Source organism: Sparus aurata, chromosome 10, assembly GCF_900880675.1.
Source record: "Sparus aurata chromosome 10, fSpaAur1.1, whole genome shotgun sequence".
In the NCBI taxonomy this organism is placed as follows: Eukaryota; Metazoa; Chordata; class Actinopteri; order Spariformes; family Sparidae; genus Sparus; species Sparus aurata.
In genome coordinates, this window is record NC_044196.1 from 6500259 (window position 1) to 6525760 (window position 25502).

General features: G+C 39.8%; 2 protein-coding genes and 1 long non-coding RNA gene across 3 annotated transcripts; all 3 read right to left on the minus strand.

Annotated features, from left to right (window-relative positions):
• Window positions 1–3: 3 nt before the first annotated feature.
• LOC115589310 (vicilin-like seed storage protein At2g18540) lies at window positions 4–15259 on the minus strand (the record flags this gene model as incomplete). The annotated part of the gene is made up of 6 exons (XM_030430156.1): window positions 15157–15259; window positions 14746–14888; window positions 13043–13177; window positions 12803–12907; window positions 499–591; window positions 4–108 (listed from the first exon to the last, which is right to left on the minus strand). Coding segments are annotated over exons 2-6 (504 nt in total), but the record flags the coding sequence as incomplete, so codon positions are not given.
• LOC115589873 (uncharacterized) lies at window positions 4278–6564 on the minus strand. The gene is made up of 4 exons (XR_003985611.1): window positions 6537–6564; window positions 6008–6070; window positions 4940–5023; window positions 4278–4322 (listed from the first exon to the last, which is right to left on the minus strand). It is a non-coding gene; the product is annotated as an uncharacterized LOC115589873 (long non-coding RNA).
• Window positions 15260–15445: 186 nt separating the features above from the next.
• On the minus strand, window positions 15446–20322 carry LOC115589850 (butyrophilin subfamily 3 member A2-like; the record flags this gene model as incomplete). Its single annotated transcript, XM_030431034.1, has 4 exons — window positions 20280–20322; window positions 18103–18196; window positions 16933–17274; window positions 15446–15657 (listed from the first exon to the last, which is right to left on the minus strand). Coding segments are annotated over exons 1-4 (657 nt in total), but the record flags the coding sequence as incomplete, so codon positions are not given.
• Window positions 20323–25502: the final 5180 nt, after the last annotated feature.

The window sequence follows — 25502 nt, forward strand, 5'->3', positions numbered from 1 at the left end:
TCTGATGAGGGAGGAAACATGAAGCTCAGTGATTCTGATCACCTGATCATTCAGCTCTCTCTGATCTCTCTCTGACTTCTTCTTCTCATCCTGCAGCTTCTGTTCCAGCTGTAATGGAGGAGAGATGAAGAGACATTTTAACTATATAATACAAACACTCCATCATCACTGAATGAGTTCTCTGCTGATGATCTGATGATGTGATGAAACTGTGTTCACTCACAGAGAGTTCTGTTCATGTTAAATCAGTTCAGCTTCAGTAGATTCACACTGTAAACTCTACAGGAGGACTACAGGACCACTTTTCACTACAGGAAACAGCTTTAACATGTTCATGATTCTGATGAGTATTTAACAATATCATAAGTTGAATGCTGTTATTCATTTAAATGAGCTGAAAATAAAATAAAGACATGAATATGAGATTTTAGGCTAAAAACAGAGAAATGGTGGAAAATCTTCAGTTGAAACAAAGATCATCATCAATAAGAGACAAACCTGTGTTATCTTGGTCTGCAGCTTCTGTCGCTCTTCCTCACTCCTCTTCTTCTCCTCTGTGAGCTTGTTGACTTCATCTTTCAGTCCATCAACCTGAGAGTAGAGAGAAGATCCAGACAGAAGAAGAGAGAGTGTCTCTCTTATTAAAGGATGTCAGTCAGAATCAACAATAAGACAGGACAGGACGCTCATTTGACTTCAAGTAGAACAGAGAGGTGAAATAGTGATGGTGATGAAAAGCAGCAGCAGTTTGTAGATGAATCACAGTCTCAGTTGTGTGTGATTAAAGTGATCAGTGATCAGCAGAGAGTTCAGTCAGTCTGTCTCACTGTTCTTCCTCATTCACATCAACTGACTGAAGAGTTTCTCTAACAACACTTGATGAGCTTTACACATTATCACTGTGTGTTGGTGAGAACAATAATCACTATTAAATCATCTGTTAAAGATTATTTGTTATTACAGGATACACACTTGTGTTGTGATATTTGTCTTTTCCCCTTTCACCATGAACTAAACAAATGTTAAAGCTGTGAGACATTTAAGAAGTGAGGACAAACGAGGCTGGAGACAAATCAGAGTAACATGTGGAAGAGACAAAGAGTTGAGTGGACAAGTCATCTGAATTCATAAAGTTCATAATGATCACATTCACCTCTTTGTTCTTGGACTCCAGATGATCATTCAGAGCTTTCTCTTTATCTTGTGTCTCCTGTTGGAGCTTCCTGATGGTTTCATCTTTGCTTCTCTCCATCTGGGAGTTAAAGAGAGACATGGAGAAAGACTAGATCAGAGACACAATCAGTCCAATGTAAAGCTCTGATTCATTCTGCATTTGAATTTAACGATTTAATACAAGTTGTGGTTACAAGTAGTTCAGTTTTACAGACAGACAGACAGACAGACATTTCACATAATATTCTGGTTTTGGCGTAAAATAACTTAGGAAATAACTTAAATAACTTAAGAAACTAATCTTGATGTTTAGCTCCTTCACTTCTTTCTCTCTTTCCTCCTTCTCCTCCTTGACCTTGTTCTCCCACTGGAGGGAAACAGAGATCAGATTTAGTTTTATTCAGTACTCAGGATGGCTCGGGGGTCGTCTGGATGAGCCTGGTTGTCGGCTGACGAGGATGCAAAGCAGTTTGAGAGGTTCAGGCCGGGTGGAGAAGCAGACCCATCTGGGTCCCTCTTTCAACCGCAGACCAAGACCTCCGTCCACAGCAGCTGCTTGGACGTTGAGCAGGAGGAGAGTTGTGGGCCAGTAGCTGGGTCCTAAGAGACCGTGTCTCGGAGGATTGCACTCGGTGAAGCGATCTCTTTGGATTGTACGGATGCTACATCCCTGAAGTTGGATAGCAGTGACTCTTTCTACTGGAGTTCATCAGAGAGCCGTTGGATATCATCCTTGAGGAGGTCAGAGATCTTTTTGTTTGCTTGCTGTAGTAGCACAGAGACCACGCCGGGCACGGTTAGCAATGTTGTTGTGGTTAGCTTAGCTGTGATGCTAACTAGCAGTAGCTCGGATCTTTATCCAAAGAGACTTTATGTCTGATCTATTATGTGGATGGCAATCTTAGCAAGACAAACTTCTCAAGAACAAGTACTGACAGAATGTCAGTTGTTCTGACTGGAGACAGACTAGAACCAGGAGCTCAGGACAGAATTCAGACTCCGCGGTTCTCACTCGTACAGGAAGTCAACTGGAATAATGAAAACCATCATGTTGTAGTTTAGTTGGAGGCTGATTTAAAGAAGCAGGTCGGTGGCTGTAAATACATCTTTAGTGGAGAACACAAAGACAAACCTCTGTGATCTTCTTCTGCAGCTTCTCCTGGAACTTCTGTCTCAACACTTCTGGCCACTTTAAGTGAAACAGAAAGAAGAAAGAGAGATTAGAGAGCAGAACAGAGAGTTACTCTTTAAAGAACAAACATTATTTTATTAATTCAGGCACATTTCCAACATGTAACATGTGCTTTGTATTATTGTTACTGTGATTACCATGAATCCATGTTGTTTTGTTTTAATTCTGTTTCTAAAGTCTCCTGAAGTCAGTGTTGTTCAGTGCTGCACAGTTCTGTCAGTCTAAGATTGTTTTGTGTATTTACTCCGTTCAGTCTCTTATTTTCTATAACAGTTAACCTCAGAGTTTCTACAGAACATCACAACTTACCAGAGAGGAAGAAGACTGGACTGGAACAGACTGGCTACGTTGATACTGGGAGGAAAGAGATGAAGAGAGACATGTTGTTATTAAAGATAGTTCAGTGATTTATAATTAGAGGTGGGAAAAAAAATTGATATTGCAATATATTGTTGTGCTCTCTGTCGCAATAAATTATCGATACACTGATGGCAAATATCGATATTTTACTACAACACACATTATGGATTTACCCCGTTGTGACCGTCAGTACTTAATCTCTCCTGTCCTGTTTGTGGGGGCGCTAATCCCGTAAATGAGGGTAAAGTAGGCGCAAGCAGCGGCCGGTGAAGAAGACGAGTTAACAACAGAAGAAGAACAGATGCAAGAATGGCGGAAAATACGAACAATGAAAAACAAATCAAAGACCCACCCGCAAGTTTCCACTCTAAAGTGTGGACCCACTTCGGCTTTTACGAGACAGATGACGGGAGAACACTGGTGCGGTCGTTATCGCCGTCCATCCATCCGTCCGTCCCCCTGCTCCTCGCCGTCAGCTGGGGGGCGCTTTTTTAACGAGAAGACCGCGGCAGCTCACGAACACCCGCTATAAAGCAGCTAACATTGAACATGAGTATAGTGGTGCTGAGCTAGCAGTATAGCTATTAACTATGTTAACTGACGCTGTTCTACCATCTAGAGAGAACCCTGAGCTGGACACATTAAAGTGCATGAACATTAATAACATGTCTTATGTAAACCAGGACAGTGCTTTCTGATACTGAAAAGTCAGATAAGAATAACGTAAAAATTAAATGGAATATTGGGCACATTTCAGTATGCAACCAGTTATGTGCAGAGTTATGTTCACCCATCCAGTACCTAGGAAGTGGGAACATAAAAGTGCTTTGGGTCAACCTGGACACATCAAGGCATATTAAATTTATAGAAAATGAAATAAAATAAATGCAATAGATGCATAAGACGTTTTCCTTTTTATGGGTATTTTTTCTTTTTCAGTCACTTATCGTGATATATTGTTGATGAAATTTCTTGCAGTATATCGAATATTGCAGATATCGTGTATCGTGATATTATCGTTATTGTGGGCCAAATATCGTCACAGTATCGAATCGTGAGTTACCCGTATCGTCCCACCCCTATGTATAATGTCAACCAGTAAAAACATGATTTAAAGGCTCTGTGGAGTTTAGATCTTGTAGCACCATGGAGATGTTTTTCTATCAAAAAGTTATTTTGAGTTGCTGTGATGAAATGATTGAGATGATTTTCTCTGTTCTGTTCAGATTGAATTATCTGTGCATATCTGAAGAATGTGTTATTTTGGTGACACCTCTATTATCTGTCATCAGGTAATGTGACTAACATACCACAGCATGAAAACTCAACTTCATCTCATGTTCTGATTGTTGTGGATTTATGTTTAAAGCTGTCTGAATGAGAACATCAGTCTCTTCTACTGTCAGTGATTCTACAGGAACAAGTCAGTGTGTTTAATGATGCACAGGTCTTCTGTGTGACTTTATCTTTTGTATTTACTCTGATCAATCTTTTATTTACTATATCAGGAAACATCTGAGCGTGTTAAAAGCAATCCTACATTATAACTTACCCGAGAGGTGGGGGACTTGCTGGAAGGGATGTGTTTTTCTAGATCCTGTGAAGAAAGACAGAGATGAAGAGAAACATGTTGTTATTAAAGATAGTTCAGTGATTTATTATGTCAACCAGTAAAAACATGATTTAAAGGCTCTGTGGAGTTTAGATCTCGTAGCATCATGGAGCTGTTTCTCTATAAGAAGTCTCTGTGATGTTGAGTTGCTGTCTCAGTTCTCTGTTCAGAGTGAATTATCTGTGCATCTCTGAATAATGTCATCTAATTTGGTCACAACCTGAGTACATTACAACTGGTTTAATACCTGAAGAAATACAAAGCCACAGAACATTTTAAATGTCCGCTGGTTGTAAAGATCAGTTAGTAGTGAAGTGAAGATGAGAGCTGTGACCAGCAGCAGCAGCAGACTGAATGAAGATCTGACCTGAGGTCAGTCTGAATCAGCTCTGAAGGTTTCCTTTGGAGATAAAGTCCAGAGCAGACTCAGTCAGTGACTACGAGTCTTTAACTGAACTGAACAAAATGATGAGAATCAGCAAAGTGATTCATGATTTCCACCTCTACAGAGAAGCAGCACACTCACAACTGGACTGTCACACACCGACTCTTCCTCCTGATTAGACGAGGAAATCTCAAGAGTAAACAACAGTAATATAAACCTTCAAGTTGTCTGAATCCAGATCCTCCATCAGGGTCAGCAGGCCGGAGTCCATCATCTGAATGTCAGCCTGCTGCTTTTCCAACTGGGATTAAAGCAAAGAGAGACAATTTATATTGATTGAACTAGTTTGAAGTCAACACTAATAAAAGTGTTGATGTAACTTGTATGACTGTATTTTATCATGTATTTTATTCCCAGCAGACACTGTCCTCCTACAACAGCATCAGTCCTCTCAGCAAGTGTCCCAGAACACAGTGAGGAGACAAGGAGCCCTCTAGAGGCCAGAGGAGGTAAGACAGGAGCAAAGGAGGAAGTCCTGCTTCTAGTTCAGATCTTCTCTCCTGCTTCTTCTATGACTCTTGTTTGGTGATTTTCATTTGACATCTTCTAATAAACATGACTTCATGAATCAAACATGGAAGCTGAACTCTTTGGAGCAGAAAATGTGCAGCAGTGACACATTTAAGGACAAACATGTTGGATACAGATCAGTGTGTGTGGGTTGAGCAGACGTGTCAGTTCTGTAGTTAATAATATATATTTATTGTACTTTAGTTCATTTAATATGCTGTAAATGTAAACATGAACATAAACCATCAGAGACTTTGAGAAGGAAAAAACAAAATGAGAAGAAAACAAGGACGACTTGGAAAATCTGTTCAGGGGAACAAACTATTAGACGGCTGAAAACAAATTAATGTGTTGATGAAAGACGTAGAAAAGAAGAAACTACACCTGAACACATTCACAGAGATTACATTAAAGTGATTAACCTGGGCAGTCTTGTCCTGCAGCTCCTTGTTCTTCTTCAGAACGTCTCTCTCAGCTTTATCCCTCCTGTCGTGTTCCTGCTGGAGCTGAGATAACAGACATGGTGTTTCATTGAGACATAAGAGAACATGACAACTGAGACTGAAAAACAATGTTGGATAAGTTAACATTCATATGTATCAGAAATGTGATGGAAATAATGAAAACCATCATGTTGTAGTTTAGTTGGAGGCTGATTTAAAGAAGCAGGTCTGTGGCTGTAAAGAAATCTTTAGTGGAGAACACAAAGACAAACCTCTGTGATCTTCTTCTGCAGCTTCTCCTGGAACTTCTGTCTCAACACTTCTGGCCACTTTGACTGAAACAGAAAGAAGAAAGAGAGATTAGAGAGCAGACCAGAGAGTTACTCTTTAAAAAACAAACATCAGTTTATTAATTCAAACACATTTCCAACATGTAACATGTGCTTTGTATTATTGTGACTGTAATCATGATGAGTCAGTTTTAATTGTAATTGTGTTTCCTTTGTGTGTCATGTTTCCTTTGTGTGTCATGTTTCCTTTGTGTGTCATGTTTCCTTTGTGTGTCATGTCTCATTGTGTGTGATGACGTGTCTGTCCTGACTGGATGTTTGTGGTTGGAGGTTGTGATCAGCAGTGAGAACAGTCCTGCAGCAGCTGTCCTTCTGTCAGTCACTCTACAGGAAGTCACTGTTGTTCACTGCTGCACACTTCTGTCTGTCTGTGGCAGCTTATCTGGGCTACTTTATATCTAGATCAGGAAACATCAGAGTGTGTGAACTGTAATCCTGTATGACCACTTACCAGAGGGACAGACTGGACTGGACCAGACCAGCTTCTTCCCACTTGTGAAGTTAGAGAGATCTAAAGAGAGACAAGTTTTTATTGAGGATCTTAATAAAAGTTGGTTTATTCCTTCAACCATTAAAAAGACTTCACAGGTTCTGTGTGGAGTTTAGATCTCTGAAGCACCATGGAGCTGTTTTCTAGAAGAAAGTCCTTGTTTAGTTTAAATGATCTGTCAATATCTGAATAATGTATTCACATATAGCTGCACTGCCACTACATTACAACTGGTTTAATATCTAAAGAAATACAAAGCCACATAATATTTTAAATCTATGTCTGCTGCTTGTAAAGATCAGTTAGTGGTGAAGTGAAGATGAGAGCTGTGACCAGCAGCAGCAGCAGACTGAATGAAGATCTGACCTGAGGTCAGTCTGAATCAGCTCTGAAGGTTTCCTTTGGAGATAAAGTCCAGAGCAGACTCAGTCAGTGACTACGAGTCTTTAACTGAACTGAACAAAATGATGAGAATCAGCAAAGTGATTCATGATTTCCACCTCTACAGAGAAGCAGCACACTCACAACTGGACTGTCACACACTGACTCTTCCTCCTGATTAGACACAAATCTACAGTAAGGTCAAGTTACAAACATCAACCTCCAATGTGTTGGACTGCAGATCCTCCATCAGGGTCTGCAGGTCAGTCTCCATCTGCTGAATCCCGTTCTGGAGCTGCTGGACTTCAGCTTGCTGCTTTTCACACTGGGATTAAAGCAAAGAGACTTTATGACTACTTACAACTACAATAAACATCCTGAAAATGTTGCAGGGCTTTCTTGATTGAGATGAGAATTTTAAATAAATGAGTGAACAATAAAACAAATCAACATCAGTGAAAAATGAACCTCTGATATAGAAGAAGATAGAGATAGACAGAAGAAGAGAGAGCGTCTCTCTTATTAAAGGATGTCAGTCAGAATCAACAATAAGACAGGACAGGACGCTCATTTGACTTCAAGTAGAACAGAGAGGTGAAATAGTGATGGTGATGAAAAGCAGCAGCAGTTTGTAGATGAATCACAGTCTCAGTTGTGTGTGATTAAAGTGATCAGTGATCAGCAGAGAGTTCAGTCAGTCTGTCTCACTGTTCTTCCTCATTCACATCAACTGACTGAAGAGTTTCTCTAACAACACTTGATGAGCTTTACACATTATTACTGTGTGTTGGTGAGAACAATAATCACTATTAAATCATCTGTTAAAGATTATTTGTTATTACAGGATACACACTGTGTTGTGATATTTGTCTTTTCACTTTGATCATAAACTGAACAAATATTAAATCTGTGAGACATTTAAGAAGTGAGGACAAACGAGGCTGGAGACAAATCAGAGTAACATGTGGAAGAGACAAAGAGTTGAGTGGACAAGTCATCTGAATTCATAAAGTTCATAATGATCACATTCACCTCTTTGTTCTTGGACTCCAGCTGATCCTTCAGAGCTTTCTCTTTATCCTGTGTCTCCTGTTGGAGCGTCTTGATGGTTTCATCTTTGCTTCTCTCCATCTGGGAGTTAAAGAGAGACATGGAGAAAGACTAGATCAGAGACACAATCAGTCCAATGTAAAGCTCTGATTCATTCTGCAAAAAGTAAAATCTATCTATTGTAGTTTTCTGTGGTACATTCATAGTGATTAATTAAAGTGATTAACCTGGTCAGTCTTCTCCTGCAGCTCCTGGTTCTTCCTCTGAACTTCTTCCTCTCTCCTCTGCTTCTCCTCCTGGAGCTGAGTGAAGACACAGTGTTTCATTAAGACAACAAGGAAACACAACAACAGTGACAGACAGACAGACAGACAGACAGACAGACAGACATCTCACATAATATTCTGGTCTTGGTGTAAAATAACCTCTGATTTGAAAAATCAGCTAAATTAAAATGAAGGTAAAAAGGTAAGGAAATGAACCTCAGTCTGTAGCTTCTTCACTTCTTTCTCTCTTTTCTTCTCCTCCTCCTTGAACTTGTTCTCCCACTGGAGGGAAACAGAGATCAGATTTAGTTTGATTCAGTACTCAGGATGTAAACTGAGCTCTGATTGGCTGAAGGTTTATTATCTGTTAATAATGTGTAATATATGTGCTTGTGTTTGCTTTGAGCACATTCATACTGTAAATATATCATGTGAATACAAGCTGTAACAATCATCATCAGTTCAGCTTCACTGTGGACTTTATGACTACTTGTTACTACAATAAACATCCTGAACATATTGGAGGTCTTTGTTGATTCTGATGAGAATTTTATATAAATGAGTGAACAACAAAACACATCAGTTAATATGAGAAAAAACAAAAACACATAGAGGCTGGAAACAAATCAACATCAGTGAAATATGAACCTCTGTTATGTTGGTTATTAAAGGATGTCGGTCAGAATCAACAATAAGACAGGACAGGACGCTCATTTGACTTCAAGTAGAACAGAGAGGTGAAATAGTGATGGTGATGAAAAGCAGCAGCAGTTTGTAGATGAATCACAGTCTCAGTTGTGTGTGATTAAAGTGATCAGTGATCAGCAGAACATGTTCCAGTTGTTAGTGTGCAGCAGATCATCTCCTGAGGGAAATATCTGTCTCTGTGTTCACCAGTTAGTCTCTAACTGTGTCTGTCTGCTGTTTGCTGCTGAGCAGGTGGTGAACAGTGGCTCTTTATACATTCTGCTCTTAAACTGCTGAAAACTACATCTGATATTGTTGTATTGTTGATAATATTGTGGTGTTGGTGTAAACTAACTTGTGATTGTAAAGATGTAATGTATGGTCATGGATCAGTAGTGAGAATGTGTGGATCAACACAGGAGGAGCAGCTCCTCAGGTCCAGACTCTGCTGTCCACTTCATCTGAAGGAGAACAATCCTTCCTCTGAGGACAACAATGTCAACATGTTGTCCACAGAAGACAGACGCTTTGAAAGAGGAGTCAGAGAATCCATCTGTGTCCAACTGGAGCCACCAGTGATAATGTGGAACTATATGTTAATGTGCACACAATGAATTACACCTTCATTATAAACCACTTTATATATTCCATATCAGCTGATCCTCCTCAAGAGTAAAACAAACAAACATAAAAAAGTAGGGATGTTCCGATCAGGTTTTTTTTTTACCCCGATCCGAGTCTTTCAGTATTTAGTATCTGCTGATACCGAGTCCCGATCTGATACTTGGCCTTAACTAATATTTTCCTGGATAATACAGCTGCATTTAGAAACAAAGTCCAAGCTGTTCCTTAGTAGGTTTTTTTATTTTGTTGAAACAAAGTATATACTTCATGGGCAAGCGGTCATAATAAGCTATACATGCAGTGCATGCCCAAGCCCTTCAATTAAAATAATTGAAAATATTAATCTGGCAGTGTGTTCAATTATAGAATACCTTAGTTCTACTGTTTTGGTCTTAAATCCGTGCCTAATCTGTCCCGTTTTGCTTGCGAAAAGCTGGAAAGCTGACAGCTTGTTTCGCGCATGTGCACTGTGACGCCGAGTAGTACAGTTACTGCTAGAGGCTGTTTACTGTAGATGAGCATTTTGAATGGCAAAAAAGCTGTCAATGAAGCAGCTTATCTGCCAATGCGCATGCGCAAAACTGACTTGTTTGAATTGTTAAGCGGGAAACTGTCAGTGGTTAATTTCATCGTGTAGCCTGGGTCAAAAGGAGTGAAAATATTAATTCTATTCAGTCTTTGCGTTCAGTGCCGTTTTCGCAGAGAACTTTTGAGGAAAAGAAAACTATAATTTCAAGTGGACGGCCTACTCCTGAAGTAAATATAACAAAAACTGCAAAGAATTTCATCTGTCACTTTCAAGCCAGCACGTATGAGAAACATAAATGGCTAGCTGGCTGTCCACAGGTTAGCAAACTGTTCTGTTGGCCATGTCTCCTTTTTTCCACGGAACACACAGTCTGGACAGCGACAGGTTATGGTGATTTAAACCACCTTCACACTGCTATGAGCAAGCATGAGCGTGCATCTTCCTTGGTAACCTTTTACTATCGAGTTGATATAGTAGTTAAAAACCATAATATATTTTTTATTAATAAATAAATACCCCCCTTACGGGCGCGCATGGTATTGACACTTCAGCATGACCACAGTAAAAGGTCACCGCTCGCCACTGATCAGTGGTGGACAGTAACGGAGTAAATTTACTTGAGTACTGTACTTAAGTACATATCCAGAGGATTTGTACTTTACTTGAGTATTAGATTTCTTTGGTACTTTTTACTCTTACTTGAATACATTTCCAAGACAAATTTTTTTACTTTTACTTGAGTTAATTTCTAGGAAGGCTGAAAAGTACTCGTTACTTTCAGGTCTGCCCTTTTTTTTTTTTTTCTAAAATACTATTGGACACAAGCTGTGTTTGTCAAAGAAGGAAACCTATCACAGTGCACGCTCTCCACTGGGATCTACGTAAAAGCGGAAATACGTCATCCCTCCCCATAAGGATACCACCAAAGTAGCCACGCTCTCGACTGCGTTTGTCAACACAAAACCGCGACAATGGCTGCATCAGATGTAGTTTTTTGTAAAGCAGTGATTCTCAACCAGTGGTCTGGGGACAACATTGGTCTTTGAGGGGGTTCCAGTTCCCAACTTAGCTAAATGATAGAGAGTTAGTTGGACGGTGCAGGGTTCATTTGGTTACAGTTTTAATGATTGTTAATAAACATCTGCAACATCTGCTGTCCTCCTGTGATCCCATTCATTTGATTTGTTTTATAGGTGTTTCTGCAGGCTTTATGTAACATTGTGGTTCTAAAAGCAAGCACATCAGTGCAGGTGGTTTCAAAGAGTTCATTCTCAGAAACAAGAGTTAAAAGGTCCTTAAATTCATTTAGAAAAAATTATAGTTATTCACTGATGTGAAAAATAAGAAATGTACTCTTACTCTTACTTTTACTTAAAGTAAATTTAAAAGCATGTACTTTTGGATACTTAAGTACCTTTAAAAGCAAGTACTTTTTTACTCTTACTCGAGTAACATGTCGACTGAGCTACTTTTACTTGTAACGGAGTAAATTTTGACCAGTAGTATTTGTACTCTTACTCAAGTACTGGGGTCAAGTACTCTGTCCATCTCTGCCACTGATATACTTTCATATAGCTCTTTCTTATTCTGCATATGCTATTCCAACATTGGCCTCCACCTTCCTTGTGTTAGCAGGTGAGTCTGTGACAGCAGACCCTCATGTTCAGCAGCTGAAGTGTGTGAGACTCAGCTCACACACTTCAGCTGGTGCCTCCATATCATCCACTGCGTTTTACAAATTCCTTGCGTTGTCACGTAAAACAGCGTGGACACGTTGCTCGTCTATTTCACAGCGTTCAGCATCTCCTCGATTGCCTGTTTTACATGCTCTGCTGTATGAGACCCACCAAACTAGTGCGCATACCGGCACGTTGCAACTCAAAAGTGGAGTAAATATAATGTATTGCCAGGTGACGAAGAAAACCCTGATCCTCTACCACGAACATGAGCTGGTTTATCCAGAGTGATTCATTTAATTACGCTCTCTGTAATATGTGTGGCCATGTCGCTGTCTCGAGGATATTTCTCTTTCCTTTTGAAAGTATCCCCGAGTTTTTCTTTTGCTTCGGTGTCTTTGCTGTTTTGCTTGAGTGAACTTGTTGTATTCTTTGAGAGTTTGTTTTTTATAATCCGTATTGCAGATGTTACATGTTGCTGTTGGACTGCTTTCACTTTCTAATTTATATCTAAAGTTATTTCCACACTGCAGACACTTTATCGACAGATTTGCCAGAGTAACGTTACGTGCGCGTCTGCATTCTGCCACAAATTGTGCTCTGACATAAAAAAAATAAAAAATAAAAAATCGGGCTTGGGTCCACGTTCAAAATTGCCGATGCCGATCAGCGGAAAAAGCCCAGATCGGCTGATCCTGATCCAACAGATCGGATCGGGACATCCCTATAAAAAAGTCAAATACAACTAATTGTCTCTCTTTGGTTTGGTCCTGATCTTAAACATTCTGGTTTTGGACTTCACTCCTGTTTTGGACACGACTTGATTTATCTGTAGCCTGTTGTGATATTTGTCTTTTCACTTTTATCATAAACTGAAGAAATATTAAAGCTGTGAGACATTTAAGAAGTGAGGACAAACGAGGCTGGAGACAAATCAGAGTAACATGTGGAAGAGACAAAGAGTTGAGTGGACAAGTCATCTGAATTCATAAAGTTCATAATGATCACATTCACCTCTTTGTTCTTGGACTCCAGCTGATCCTTCAGCATCATCACTTCACTCTGAGCTTCCTCTTTATCTCGTCTCTCCTTCCTGATGGTTTCATCTTTGTTTCCAATCTGGGAGTTAAAGAGAGACATGGAGAAAGACTAGATCAGAGACACAATCAGTCCAATGTAAAGCTCTGATTCATTCTGCATTTGAATTTAAGAATTAAATTATTAAATTATTGAATTTAAATTAAAGTGATTAACCTCGTCAGTCTTCTCCTGCAGCTCCTGGTTCTTCCTCTGAACTTCTTCCTCAGCTTCCTCTCTCCTCTTCTTCTCCTCCTTTAACATGTTCTTCTCCTCCTTGAACCTCTTCCTGGTAACAAGCGGCCACTTGGACTGAAAGAGAAGACCAGATACTAAATAATGAAAAGAGAATAAAGATTACTTTATTCTAAAAACAAAGCCTCTCATGAATACTAACTCATTTCAAACATTCAATATCTGTTTAATATCATTCTATTTTACTTCAGTATTATTCTAATCATCTGATTTATCATCCTCATTGTCTCCTGACATGTTTCAGTCCTGTTTAAACATGTACAGCACTTTGTAACACTGGATAGAAATATATAATTGTCTATAAAATATATTATTATTATCATTTCACTAAATGAGAGCAGGATTGTTGTCGAGTATGAACTTCAACTATAAATGACACACAGAAACACTCAGCTGTTCCTGTGTTTGAATGTTTCACAGCTTGACAATTAAAACTCATTTAATGAAAATTTGTTTTTACTTAAGTATGCCTGTGTATAACTGTCCAATCAGAGCCTGGCTACTGATTACATGTGTGACTGTACATAAAGTCATGGAGACTGATGACTGTCATCCTTTTTCCTTCAGCAAAGGTAAAGTTTACCCACTGATTTCATTTCTCCTATGATGGAGTCACAGTCAACAAGTTAGTCAGTGAATAAAGACATCATGTCCTGACCTCATCACATCCACCAGCCCACATCATACCTCAGACTAGACTACACAAAGAAGTGTGTCCTAAAGCCACCACCCTGTCTGGACTGCAGACTGCTCTCCAAGATGATACACCAGCAGCAGTGGGATCATTTTTGATTTCACGGAGGCCCCGCAATTTGGCCTTGATGCCCTGTGAAAAAAAAACATGGTGCGGCCACAGTGGCCTTTGTGCCCCTGGCCCTGTCCAAGTTCCATGTAAAAAGCTCCAGTGCAGCATTGTGGGCTTGACTTGTATTACAGCCACTCGAGTGCACAGTCGTCTCTGTTCCAGAATAGAACTTCAGTGAATTTGCGGTTCGTGCAGGTGGAGTCTCATCATCACATCGATGATCTCACATGAAAGCCTCTCACACAGCAGCAGGATCTCAAAACTGAGAATGACACTTACAGCACAGCAAGCGAGCGCAGCAGGTTTTGATATTATACATAACTGACTTATGTGGCAGGATTTAATTTGGTAAAATTGGAAATATATTCACAGATTCAAACCTCCTGGATCAATAACTTATAAGTGACACATTGTTTAAACACAAACGACGACTCTTTCCTACTGTAGTACGGTAGACAACGAGCTACAACCGTATTTTTATCAAATCGAAAAACTCTCTTCATGTTGCTGCATTTGAAAGAAACCACCTGCTTCAGTCTCTCCACAGAGTTCTGACAGGAAAATACAGCCTCGACTGTAGTATTGTTTTGTTTAAGTAGTTGATGCAACTTTGGCTGTTAGTCTGGAAAAGAATCAAGTGAACAAGTGAAATCATCTTCATCATTCTGGTCTCAAGTCCTCTTCAACCTGTTCTACTTGACTTGGTTGTGGAAGTGACTTGGAATCAGAGCTAAAGTGACAACGAACACATATGTGACTGGAAACAGATGTTTAAAGGACAGGATCAAAAACAAAACCTCTTTCTTGTCTCTTTACTCACATTTTCTGTCTTCCTTTCCCCTCTTCCCTTGTTTAAATCCTTCATTTGTACTGTTTCATGTGTCATGAGCTGCTGTCCCTCTTTTTGTTCTTCAGTAACACCATCAACTTGAGTTTCCGGATGTTTAGAGCTTCTCTTGGTCTCTGTGTGAAAACAAAGGCAGTGGAATAAAAGACTTTTACTTGAATTTCAAGAAGGAATCACAACATATCAAACATTTTGGACTACAATCAGGTAATGGGTTTAAAACTAAGACAACTGTGAATTTAACTCAGTAGAAATAAAAGTAGATGAACCACCACATATACTTTTTTATCAGCATTATATCCTGTAAGACACTGACAGTGTTTTCATGTCGCTATTCTGTATTAAACCTGTTAGACAAAGAGCTACGACTAATTTCTGACTTACTGAATTTCCACACAAAAAAGCCAAGAATCAGAATAATCAGGATACAAACAGCCAAACTAACAGCCAAACCAGCTGTGGTAGAAGATGAACTGGACTGAACCTCAAAGAAATCATCTGAAATGATAAAACAGAATAACATGGTGGTTAAATAAAACTGGACCTGCTGTTTGACACTAAAACAGTGATCACATCATACATTTAATAATTTCCTACCTGGAACATGTATGTGTGTCTCTCTGATCTGGTTGGTGCTGTTCTGTTGGACTCTACAGGTGAAGCTGTTGCTGTGTCTCTTCTCCACAGTCACTCTGCTGCTGACAGTATAGAGGTCATCAGGACCTCTGACTGTCTCTGTAGGTCCAGCAGAGAGGAGGTTTCCCTCACCGTCCAGCCAGAACACCTCAGGTTCTGGATACCAGCCTGTAGACTCACACTGTAGAACTACTCCTCCTTTGTTTTGGTCAAGTCCTGATAGACTGATGACCAGTGAGGAAGCAGCACCTGATGAGAAGCAAAACATAAATCTAAATGTATGACTGTTATTGAGGCATACTGTATATACCGCTACACTAGCAATTAATTTAAAATGATTCTCTGTCAAACACTCTCTCTTGCACCCTCCCACCCTATTTCTAGCCATAACATGTAACCATTGTTCTTATATGGCCAATAAACACAGTTAATCCCTGACCTGATGGAGTGTTTAAGGTCAAACACTGGATGTATTGCTCATGTCTGGGCAGTTACATTAGGTCATTTGACCTACAAACACCATGGCTCAATAGATTGGGGTCACTCACCTAATTTTTAAAAACAAAATCTGTGCTGAGTATCTGAAGCATCAGCATGTGTGGGTTTGATAGGATTCTCAATATGACAAGAAAGAAATGGTCTTTCAAATCTTATCCATTTTTCCCTTTTCTGAGAAATACAGGTTATTTTAAGTGAGAAATTGCCAATTAACTAAGGTTTTCATACAACATTTTAACACTTCAACACTTCAAAGTGCTAGCCTTCTAGGCAGAGTAGCAAATATGAACCCTGCCCATCTAACCTGTAGGAGGTGCTTCAGGAATTACTGAGTGAAATCTCTTCATATTACTTCAACAAATTGACAGCTGGAATGCCAGAGGTCTGTAAGGCTGTATTTGTTGCAAATTGAGGATTCTTTTGATGAAAGCAAAGTTTGAAGGACAAAATGTTTGTGTCAAGTAAAAATAAATTATTTCATCATCATTTGGTAGCTCATTTAATGAATCAAAGTATGACTTAAAGTGAAACTCTCGCCAAAATGCAACCTAGGCTCTTTTTTTTTTGTGAATGTATATCAGTCTAATCTTCGTGTAAAAGCATAATTATGTCGAAAGAGGCATTTTTAAGATTTAACCTACCCTTTTTCATTTTCAGGTCTAACTCATTCTAAATTGGAGTGCTTTATGTGTAGAGACCCTGGTGATACTACAAGCAAAGTTTCATGTTGTGTCGAGCCTTCTTATTGTTTTGAAAATAGAGATTATGATGCTATCGCTAATTTGCCCCTGGCACTCCCATTGAAAATTAGTTTATCCGAAAACGAAAATACGATAAATCTTAAAAGTGCGTCTTTCGTTGTAATTATGCTTTTACATGAAGGTTTGACTCATATGCATTTACAAAAAAAGCCTAAGTTGCATTTTGATGAGGGTTTCGCTTTAAAGTGTGTCATGGAAAATATGATTTTGGACAACCCATAGCATAAAATAACTTTTTTAGTTACACTACCAACAACACACTTACCAACAACAAGCTCAACAAAGGCTCCTGTGTTCAGCTTTGGAATGTAGCACTCGTATCTTCCCGCATCAGAAGGTTTTACTTTGGACAGTTTCAGTGAAACGTTTCCGTTCTTCAGTTCATCAATGGACACTGATGTTCTGCCCATGTAAGATGGATGTTTGGTGTCTATGAGATCCTGCCCAGCACGCCTCACATGGACAAACATAGGATTCAGGTTGGGTCTTGTCCACTCCAACGTCAAGGACACAACATCCAATGCAGGTTCCACATGACAGGGCAAAATGATGTAATCGCCAACTTTTGCCACTATTGGCTGAGATGGACCAATTACCTGAGACTGACCTGAAAACAAATACATATGGTTATTTATTACTGCAGTAGGAACTAGTTAAATATGTCTCACCCCTTCTGCTGGACCAACATTAGACTTAGACTGATTTTCAGATGAAGTATTTATGTCAGTGCATGGTGAGAGCCAAATAATCTTTTGATCTCTTTCTTTGACCATTTGAAATTGTGGTTTTGTCCTGTCACATTCACCATTTTTTAAATACTTTTTCCATGCCAGGGCGATGGTCAGGTTGGTGTTTTTTGAGTGAGATGATGAAGTTCACAAAAGGGTCAACTATCCTTATGACAAACTCTCAATGTTGACTTTAAAACAACTTGTTTAACCAAATCTATTTTTCCATACCCCAGCCTTAAAAAGTTGTTTTATAGTGTTCCCCTAAACATACACAGAATTATGTGTGCTATAAGAACTTATTCCTTCCTGGACAGGAAAAAAAGAAATCTTGCAAGGCGTAGCTAGCAAAAGTAACTTGTTATGTATAAACCTATTGTACACTAAACCAATTATAATGATCCTATTTACTTGGCTCCAGATAGTTCATGCAGTGCCAGGCTTGGGATATCCACATTTCCATTGAAAACAAGTTGAATTATTCACATGTGGTTGTAAAGCTTGAAACCTTTGTTTTTGTTGGCTCTGCCCTTTGTGCCTAAACTCAAGTGATGATTGTTTGAACAACTTAAACGCCAATTCCCCAAAATCATCAACAGTAGTATTTAGAAGTAAATGTGATATATTAATTTGATTTTGTAATTACTTTTAGCTAAGCTGATGTTAATTGAACTTTTACATTGAGTGTGCATTAGTGTGTGAATTACCTTTACACGAGTGTGTCTGGAGAAGAAGGTAAACTAAAACACTGAGGCCACGGAGACTCTGAAGACCATTCCTTTGGAGAAGCATTTTAGAGCTCTGAAAATCAACAGAGACCAGAGATACTTCACATGGACAGAATAGAATCTTTGTAATATGTGAAATTCTTTAACCAGCAATTTCAAACTGGACTGTGTGTGTATAGATCTTATCCGCAAGTCCAAGCCATCCACCTGTCAGCTAGACCCACTCCCCACGGTTCTGGTCAAAGCCTGCCTCCCTTCCCTGGTCCCTCTCATCTCTGCCATTATCCACTCCTCTCTATCCACTGGAACTGTTCCTACACCATTCAAGACTGCCGCAATTACCCCAATTTTGAAAAAACCCGGTGCAGATCCCACAAACTTCAATAACCTACGTCCAATCTCTAATCTCCCCTTCATTTCCAAGATTCTTGAAAAAACAGTAGCAACTCAACTCCATTCTCATTTATTCAACAACAACCTATACGAACAGTTCCAGTCTGGTTTCCGCCCTCTCCATAGCACAGAAACTGCACTCTTAAAAATAACCAACGACCTCCTCATGGCAGCTGATACTGGTTTACTCTCCATTCTCATCCTCCTCGATCTCAGTGCAGCCTTCGACACCATCTGTCACACCACCCTCCTCAAGAGACTGTCCTCCCTCGGTATCACTCATACTCCTCTAAACTGGTTCAAATCATATCTCTCCTGCCGTACTCAGTTCATCCAGCTCAAAACCTTCACATCCCAACCTTCCCCTGTCACCTCTGGTGTGCCTCAGGGCTCTGTCCTGGGGCCCCTCCTCTTTATCATTTATCTCCTTCCCCTTGGCAATATCTTCCGCAAACATAACATCACTTTTCACTGTTACGCAGATGACACCCAGCTCTACCTCGCCAGCAAACCGACTTCCAACCTCCCTCCCTCCTCCCTTACCTACTGCTTAACTGAAATAAAATCCTGGTTCACTTCAAATCTACTAAAACTCAACTCTGACAAAACTGAGATCCTTCTCATTGGCACACAGTCAGCACTTTCCAAAACCGACAGTTTCCCCCTCATCATTGATAACTGCTCTGTTTCCCCCTCCCCACAGGTTAAGAGTCTGGGTGTCATCCTCGACAGTACACTCTCCTTCCAATCTCACATCAATAACATCACCCGGTCTGCTTACTTCCACCTACGCAACATCAACCACCTCCGCCCCTCCCTTACTCCCCATACCACTGCTATCCTCGTCCATAGTCTCACCACTTCCCGTCTGGATTACTGCAACTCCCTCCTCTCCGGTCTCACCCACAAATCCCTGCACAAACTTCAACTGGTCCAGAATTCAGCTGCCCGTGTCATCACCAGAACCCCCTCCATCCACCACATCACTCCCGTCCTACAGCAGCTCCACTGGCTCCCGGTCAAGTCCCGCATTGACTTCAAAATCCTTCTGCTAACATTCAAGGCCATTCACAATCTTGCCCCCCCATATCTTTCCAATCTTCTCCATATCGCCACTCCCTCTCGCACCCTCCATTCATCCTCCTCCATTCTGCTGACTGTCCCCCCTGCCCGTCTCACCACCATGGGGAGCAGAGCTTTCAGCCGCTCTGCTCCCCGGCTCTGGAACTCTCTGCCACCCGAAATAAGGAACATCACTACACTATCTGATTTCAAGTCCAAACTCAAAACACACCTGTTTAAGATCACCTTTCTTAGTTAAATGAATTTTCTGTCAATTTTTACTGTTTTCTTTTCTTGTGTACTTTGTGGCTTAAATTGTCTTTGTTTACTGTAAGGTGTCCTTGAGTGACAGAAAGGCGCCTATGAAATAAAATGTATTATTATATATATATATATATATATATATATATATATATATATATATATATATATATATATGTATATACCTCTGAAATCACCTTCACTGATAGTACACTTCATTATTGATTAACTTAAAAGCGTAAAAATAATGACAATGGCATGTCCAGTTTAACTTTCACTTTTGACAACATGGATCTCATGCAAAGTTATAGAGTATTATTACAGACAGCGCAACTCTGGCTGAAGACCCACTTTTAAATTGGTGAGTGATGTTGAGTTGTAAAATAGAACTTAGCTGAGAGATTGAGAATAAGCAAAAATAAATGAGAAGGACGACGTACCTGCTGCATGATGTCAGTTACTTCATCAGACTGTACCACCCGAGTCTGTAAATCATTGACAGGCTGTGACTTTATCTCATTCTGGTTTATCAACTGCCAAGTGCTCATGCATTACATGTAGTTTTTATTGGACAGCCTTTTCTCATGTATTTTATTTTGTCATGTAATTTTTCTTTTGTATTCTTATCAGTCACTATCACAATAACAACATTTAGAATTCCTTCAGATTTGGCAGAATAATTAGCAGTTTATAAAAGTTAACAGTTGATTTAAAATAGTTGTTTATAGTAGTTAATTAATGTTTTCGAATGAAAAGTGAATTTCATCTTTACAAATGGCTTCTCTTTTAATTGAAAGTTAAATCTTCCAAGGTTTATAAATGAAACAATATATAAACTAAGACAACTGTAAACCCTGTATGGTTATTGAATCTGCTTTCAAGCTCAGTTTCACTTTGAGTGTCTTTGTCAACGGCTGAACCTTGAGCCTGTTGCCAGGTAACTGACCACTATAAAATTGTACAGCTGCAGCAGTCTGTTCTTTTTTACAACCAGATGCAGAACATGAAATTACATTGAAATTATTATTACATTGTTAGTCAGTTCAATAAAATGAGTCAATGATACAAAATACCACATTTAAATTGAAGCTTACAGATGAGGAGTTTAGATCTTAAATGACATTATTACAACCTGCTTGTGGAGATTTGTGTTTGAAAAACTGCAACAATCAGTAGTTATTTCAGTGCATCTGCAGCAATTCATGTAACAAAGTGTTACGGCTTCCTCCATTATCTATGAGTATGTGTATCTGTGTTGTGCAGCTGTGTCATGCTAAGCAGGATGTACGATCCCTTGCCGAGGATTGGCTGGCGCAAGACCTGCCTACCTCCTGGTTCCACCGGTGATCTGATTGGTGCGGCGTCTGGCCATCTTCTCCAACCACCTACCACGTACCAAACCATCCCTCTGCTTCAATAGCTGCCCTCAGTGTGATTTGGTCCTTTTGATCAACTGGCTTTGTGTGTGTTGTGCCCTTTGTGTTTCTTGTGTTGTCTTAAACCTGTGAACTGTGGAGAGGAAATTGGGCAGGAATTTTAGTGGAGGGCAACTGACACCAACCAGACACCTGTAGGTCAGTGTTTTTTAGACACAGGGTGCTACTTGTTTTTGCAGTTTTGATTATTGATGAAATTGATTGATTTTTTAAGTAGCAGTTGGCTATCTCTGATTTTGGAGAGACCTTTTTAAGTTATATTTATTCCTTTGAGTTAAGCAGCATCCAACAGCCCTTTTCCAGTTCCTTTTGTGAATCCTGCATATAAATAACTTTTACCAGAAACATTCTGGTTCATGTTGCTTCCCTTTTCCCCACGAGCCGGGTCGCAACACAAAGTTATTACTATTACTAAAGCTACTTTTTGCATGTCCTACTATCAGCACACATCATCATACGGAAAAGTCTAATTTGGCTGATTGCCAATGACCTAAAAACAACATTAACTGTGCAATAAATGTACTTACTTTACATACATAAGCACAGTTGCGTTTTGTACATGACGTAACTTTACTACACCAGTAAGCTAAAATATGACTCTTAGTTTTATGTTGGACGTAAACAGCTAGTTCATGGGTGAAAGTTCTGTGCTTGTACTTGAGACATAATGACCACAACATGTAACTCATGCACCGATCCCCTGAACCAATTCTGCTAAACTACAAACACAATTCCTGCTTTACACTCAAAGTGCAGTTCTAAAACACACTTTTTTCAAAACACTACACACAATTCTCTGCATTTGGCACAATTTTGATAAAGAAAATCTCTTGTTTTCACAAAGAACACACTGTCATTCAAAATTCTAAAGTGAACTGCCCTACTATGCTCACTGACGCATCACATGGTCAAACACCTGGACACCCTACACAACACACTCATTCCACCAGAGCAGCTCAGGTACGTTGTCATTTGGAACAACGTAAGCTTCCACTGGACTGCTCTGGCTCATAACTGGTTCACTGCCCACCCACGCTTTATAGTTGTTGATCTCCCTCCATATTCTCCATTCCTCAATCCTATTGAGAATTATTGTTTTTTGTGCCTGGAGATGGAAAGTGTATGACCGTAATCCACAAATGTGTATACCCCTTCTCCAAGCTATGGAAGACACATGTGGATATACAGCAGTTGGTGCTTTTCATGGCTGGATTCACCGTGTTAGGTGATGTTTCTCTTGCTGCTTGGTCGGGAAAACATGACTTGTGATGTGGATGAGGAGCTGTGGCCAGACTGAAACAGAGGAGAGCATGCTGCACAGTTTTGTTTTTTTTTTACTGTAACTGTGTTCAGTAAATTCTTCTGTTGTTTTGTATGTAGACCGTATTTTGTTGTATATGCAACTTTGTGTTGCTTGGGATATATACTGTGTACAAACAATATTCTCAAATATTTTAAAACACACTTATTATGTACTGTCTGTGTGTTTTCCATTCATCATAGTGTTTTACATTGAGCACATCTGTGTTCAACTGGTTCTTATAAATGTCTGTTCATACGATGGTTTGTGTGTGTCATTTGAAAACAAAACACCATTTTGAGAGGAAATAACATAGTTTTGAATGTAAAGTTTGATTTTACAGGAGAATTGAGGGGTTTTGCCCATTGTGTGTGTTTCTTGATTTGTGTGTAGAGTTCTGAGAGCATGAGGCATGCTTTTAGAAAATGTGTGTAAACAATCGAGAAAAACTGTAATAGCTGCTTTCACAAACTCAGCTCAACTCAACTTCATTTATACAGCAGTTTTCACACATCACAGTTGATCCAAAGTGCTTTACATCAAAGAGAGGGAAACAAACTGAAGCCCTACAAAATTTGAAGACGATACAGCAATATTAATGATTAAAAAATATAACAGCAGTGATAATATGTTATTACGTTTATTACTGCAGCAATAATAATGACTATGGCAGAAATATACTTCTTAAATAGCCATCATATCATAAAAATACCAACAGCAGAAGAATGAGGGACCGCTAAAGGCTACTGAGTAAAAGTTTGCTGTAAGATTACTTGTGAAAAGATCAGTAGCTCGGGAAAGAATCAGAGGATGGGAAGAATGGAATTCCAGAGTACAGGGCAGCATTAGAGAAGGCCCTGCCCCCATTTAATACTTTATGTGGCGAGGAGGATGTAAAAAGGATATGCAACTCATATTGCTAAAGAGCTCAACAAAGCCACCCTGGGAATTTCACCCAGGGAATTATTTTCAGACACAAGGCACACATGTTCATAGTTACTCAGAAGGCATGATACATGGTTCCAAGTTTGAAATACACTTTAATATTCAAATGTTTTAAAAACAGTCTCAAATAAAACTAATTCCCACAAATAAATGGGCAAACCTAAACAGGGCCGAGGCCGAAGTGGATGGGCGAAGGCTAGTGTAGGGGAGGGATCCACCAAAATAAAGAAACAAACGTAAGTCACTGGGCACATGTGGCAGACATGCTCTCAGTGAAGAAAAAAACACTCCCAGGGACACAGCAAGACAAGACGGGAGGATGCCACCACCAGGTCACCAGCTCTGCCACTACCGGACTAGAGCAACTGAAAAGGGAGGAAATACAACAAATTAGTTGGGTTGTACACACACACACAAAAAGAAAGAAAACCTAACAAAACCTTAAGTAAAGGACAGATCACAGACTTAATGTATCAAATAACTGCCCAATATAACCACAGAAGAGAAAAATAAAGAACACACACAAAACTAAATTACCTAATTTACATCACAACTCTCAATTAACGAAATAGAATTACATAAACAAAATCCAGAAAGAACCCAAACACATACTCAAAAATACAATGACACGTTCATACACTCATTCACGCAACACGAGACCAGTCCCTGGTAAAAAGTGATCGTGCCCGGCCCGCAGCGTGCGGCCGAACAATTGTCCTGTACAATATGAAGTGGCAGCAAAACCTCTGACGGCCGCAGGACAACGCCGTAAAGGCACGCAGCAGATACAAACGGTGCACACAGTGAAAACAAAGCAGCAAAGGCCCAATGAGGTGGTTACAGTCACCTAATTAAGGAAAACACCATGAGCATTGGCTAAGTATGTAAAGATTGATGAGGTTACATGTTACAATATAGGCTACAGACCATTTAAGTCAAACACTCATGAGAGAAGGGAGGGAAAAGGACTCCAGGCAGCCGCCAACATTTACCTGTGACCACACTAGCTTTAGCCACCTAGTAGAATCAACCACAACACTGAGCACTTTTGCATTTGGGACTAGTTGGAATCAGGATAAATACTACTGAGTGATACCTAAATATAGTGGGTTACACATTTCTAAGCATGATGATATGATGACATGGATTGCTTTCTTAAAGTCAGAGTAAGACAGAAATGGTCTGAGTCTGGAGATGATGTAGAGTGGCATAAAACTTTTACTACTTGAATAATTTGTTTGTCAAATATGACACCCAGATGTTTTTTGTGAACAGCAGAGGCCAATGAGCCAAGCTGAGGAGAAATAATGTTGGTCAGTTGTTGTGGTCCAAATAGTTTATTATTTATTTCTAATATTTTCATTGAGCTCATTGAGATTTGATGTCCTGAAGACAGTTATTGAGGAATCAACCCTGCAACAAGTGGACATCCACTAATTCTAATGACTCACAGCCAAGGCCAATGGGCTTCATGGGCACAGACCCAGGGGCCCACATGCACCTGGGGCCCAACGAGCGCCAGCGCCACCGCAAAAAAAAAGAAAAAGACATGATTTTTGTAGCTTTAATATCACGGGTGAATGGCAAATTCAAGTTGCACACAGTGGAAGCACTACACCCTAAGTTATTTTGAAACCAAATATTATTGTCATTACTGCTATTTGTATAATTTCTACAAGTCATCATTTAAGTTGAGTGACAGCGACCCCCCGCCTGGACCTCGCCGCTTCCCTGGCTGTGGACTAAGTGCTCGCTGTGCCCTCTCTCTCCCCCTCGCAGGAGGAGGGATGGGGCCCCCTCACTCCCGGGCTGAAGTTAGTTTCAGGTTGGATATTCGGCAGATATTCACTCGGGTCCAGCCGCGACTTTACTGAGGTTCACCCAGTGTTAGCAACAGGAGGACGGTCAACTGACCACCCACAGCCTCACACTGAATCACTGGAGACTGATTTAGGGACCGTCATTAAATTACTTAGCATAAA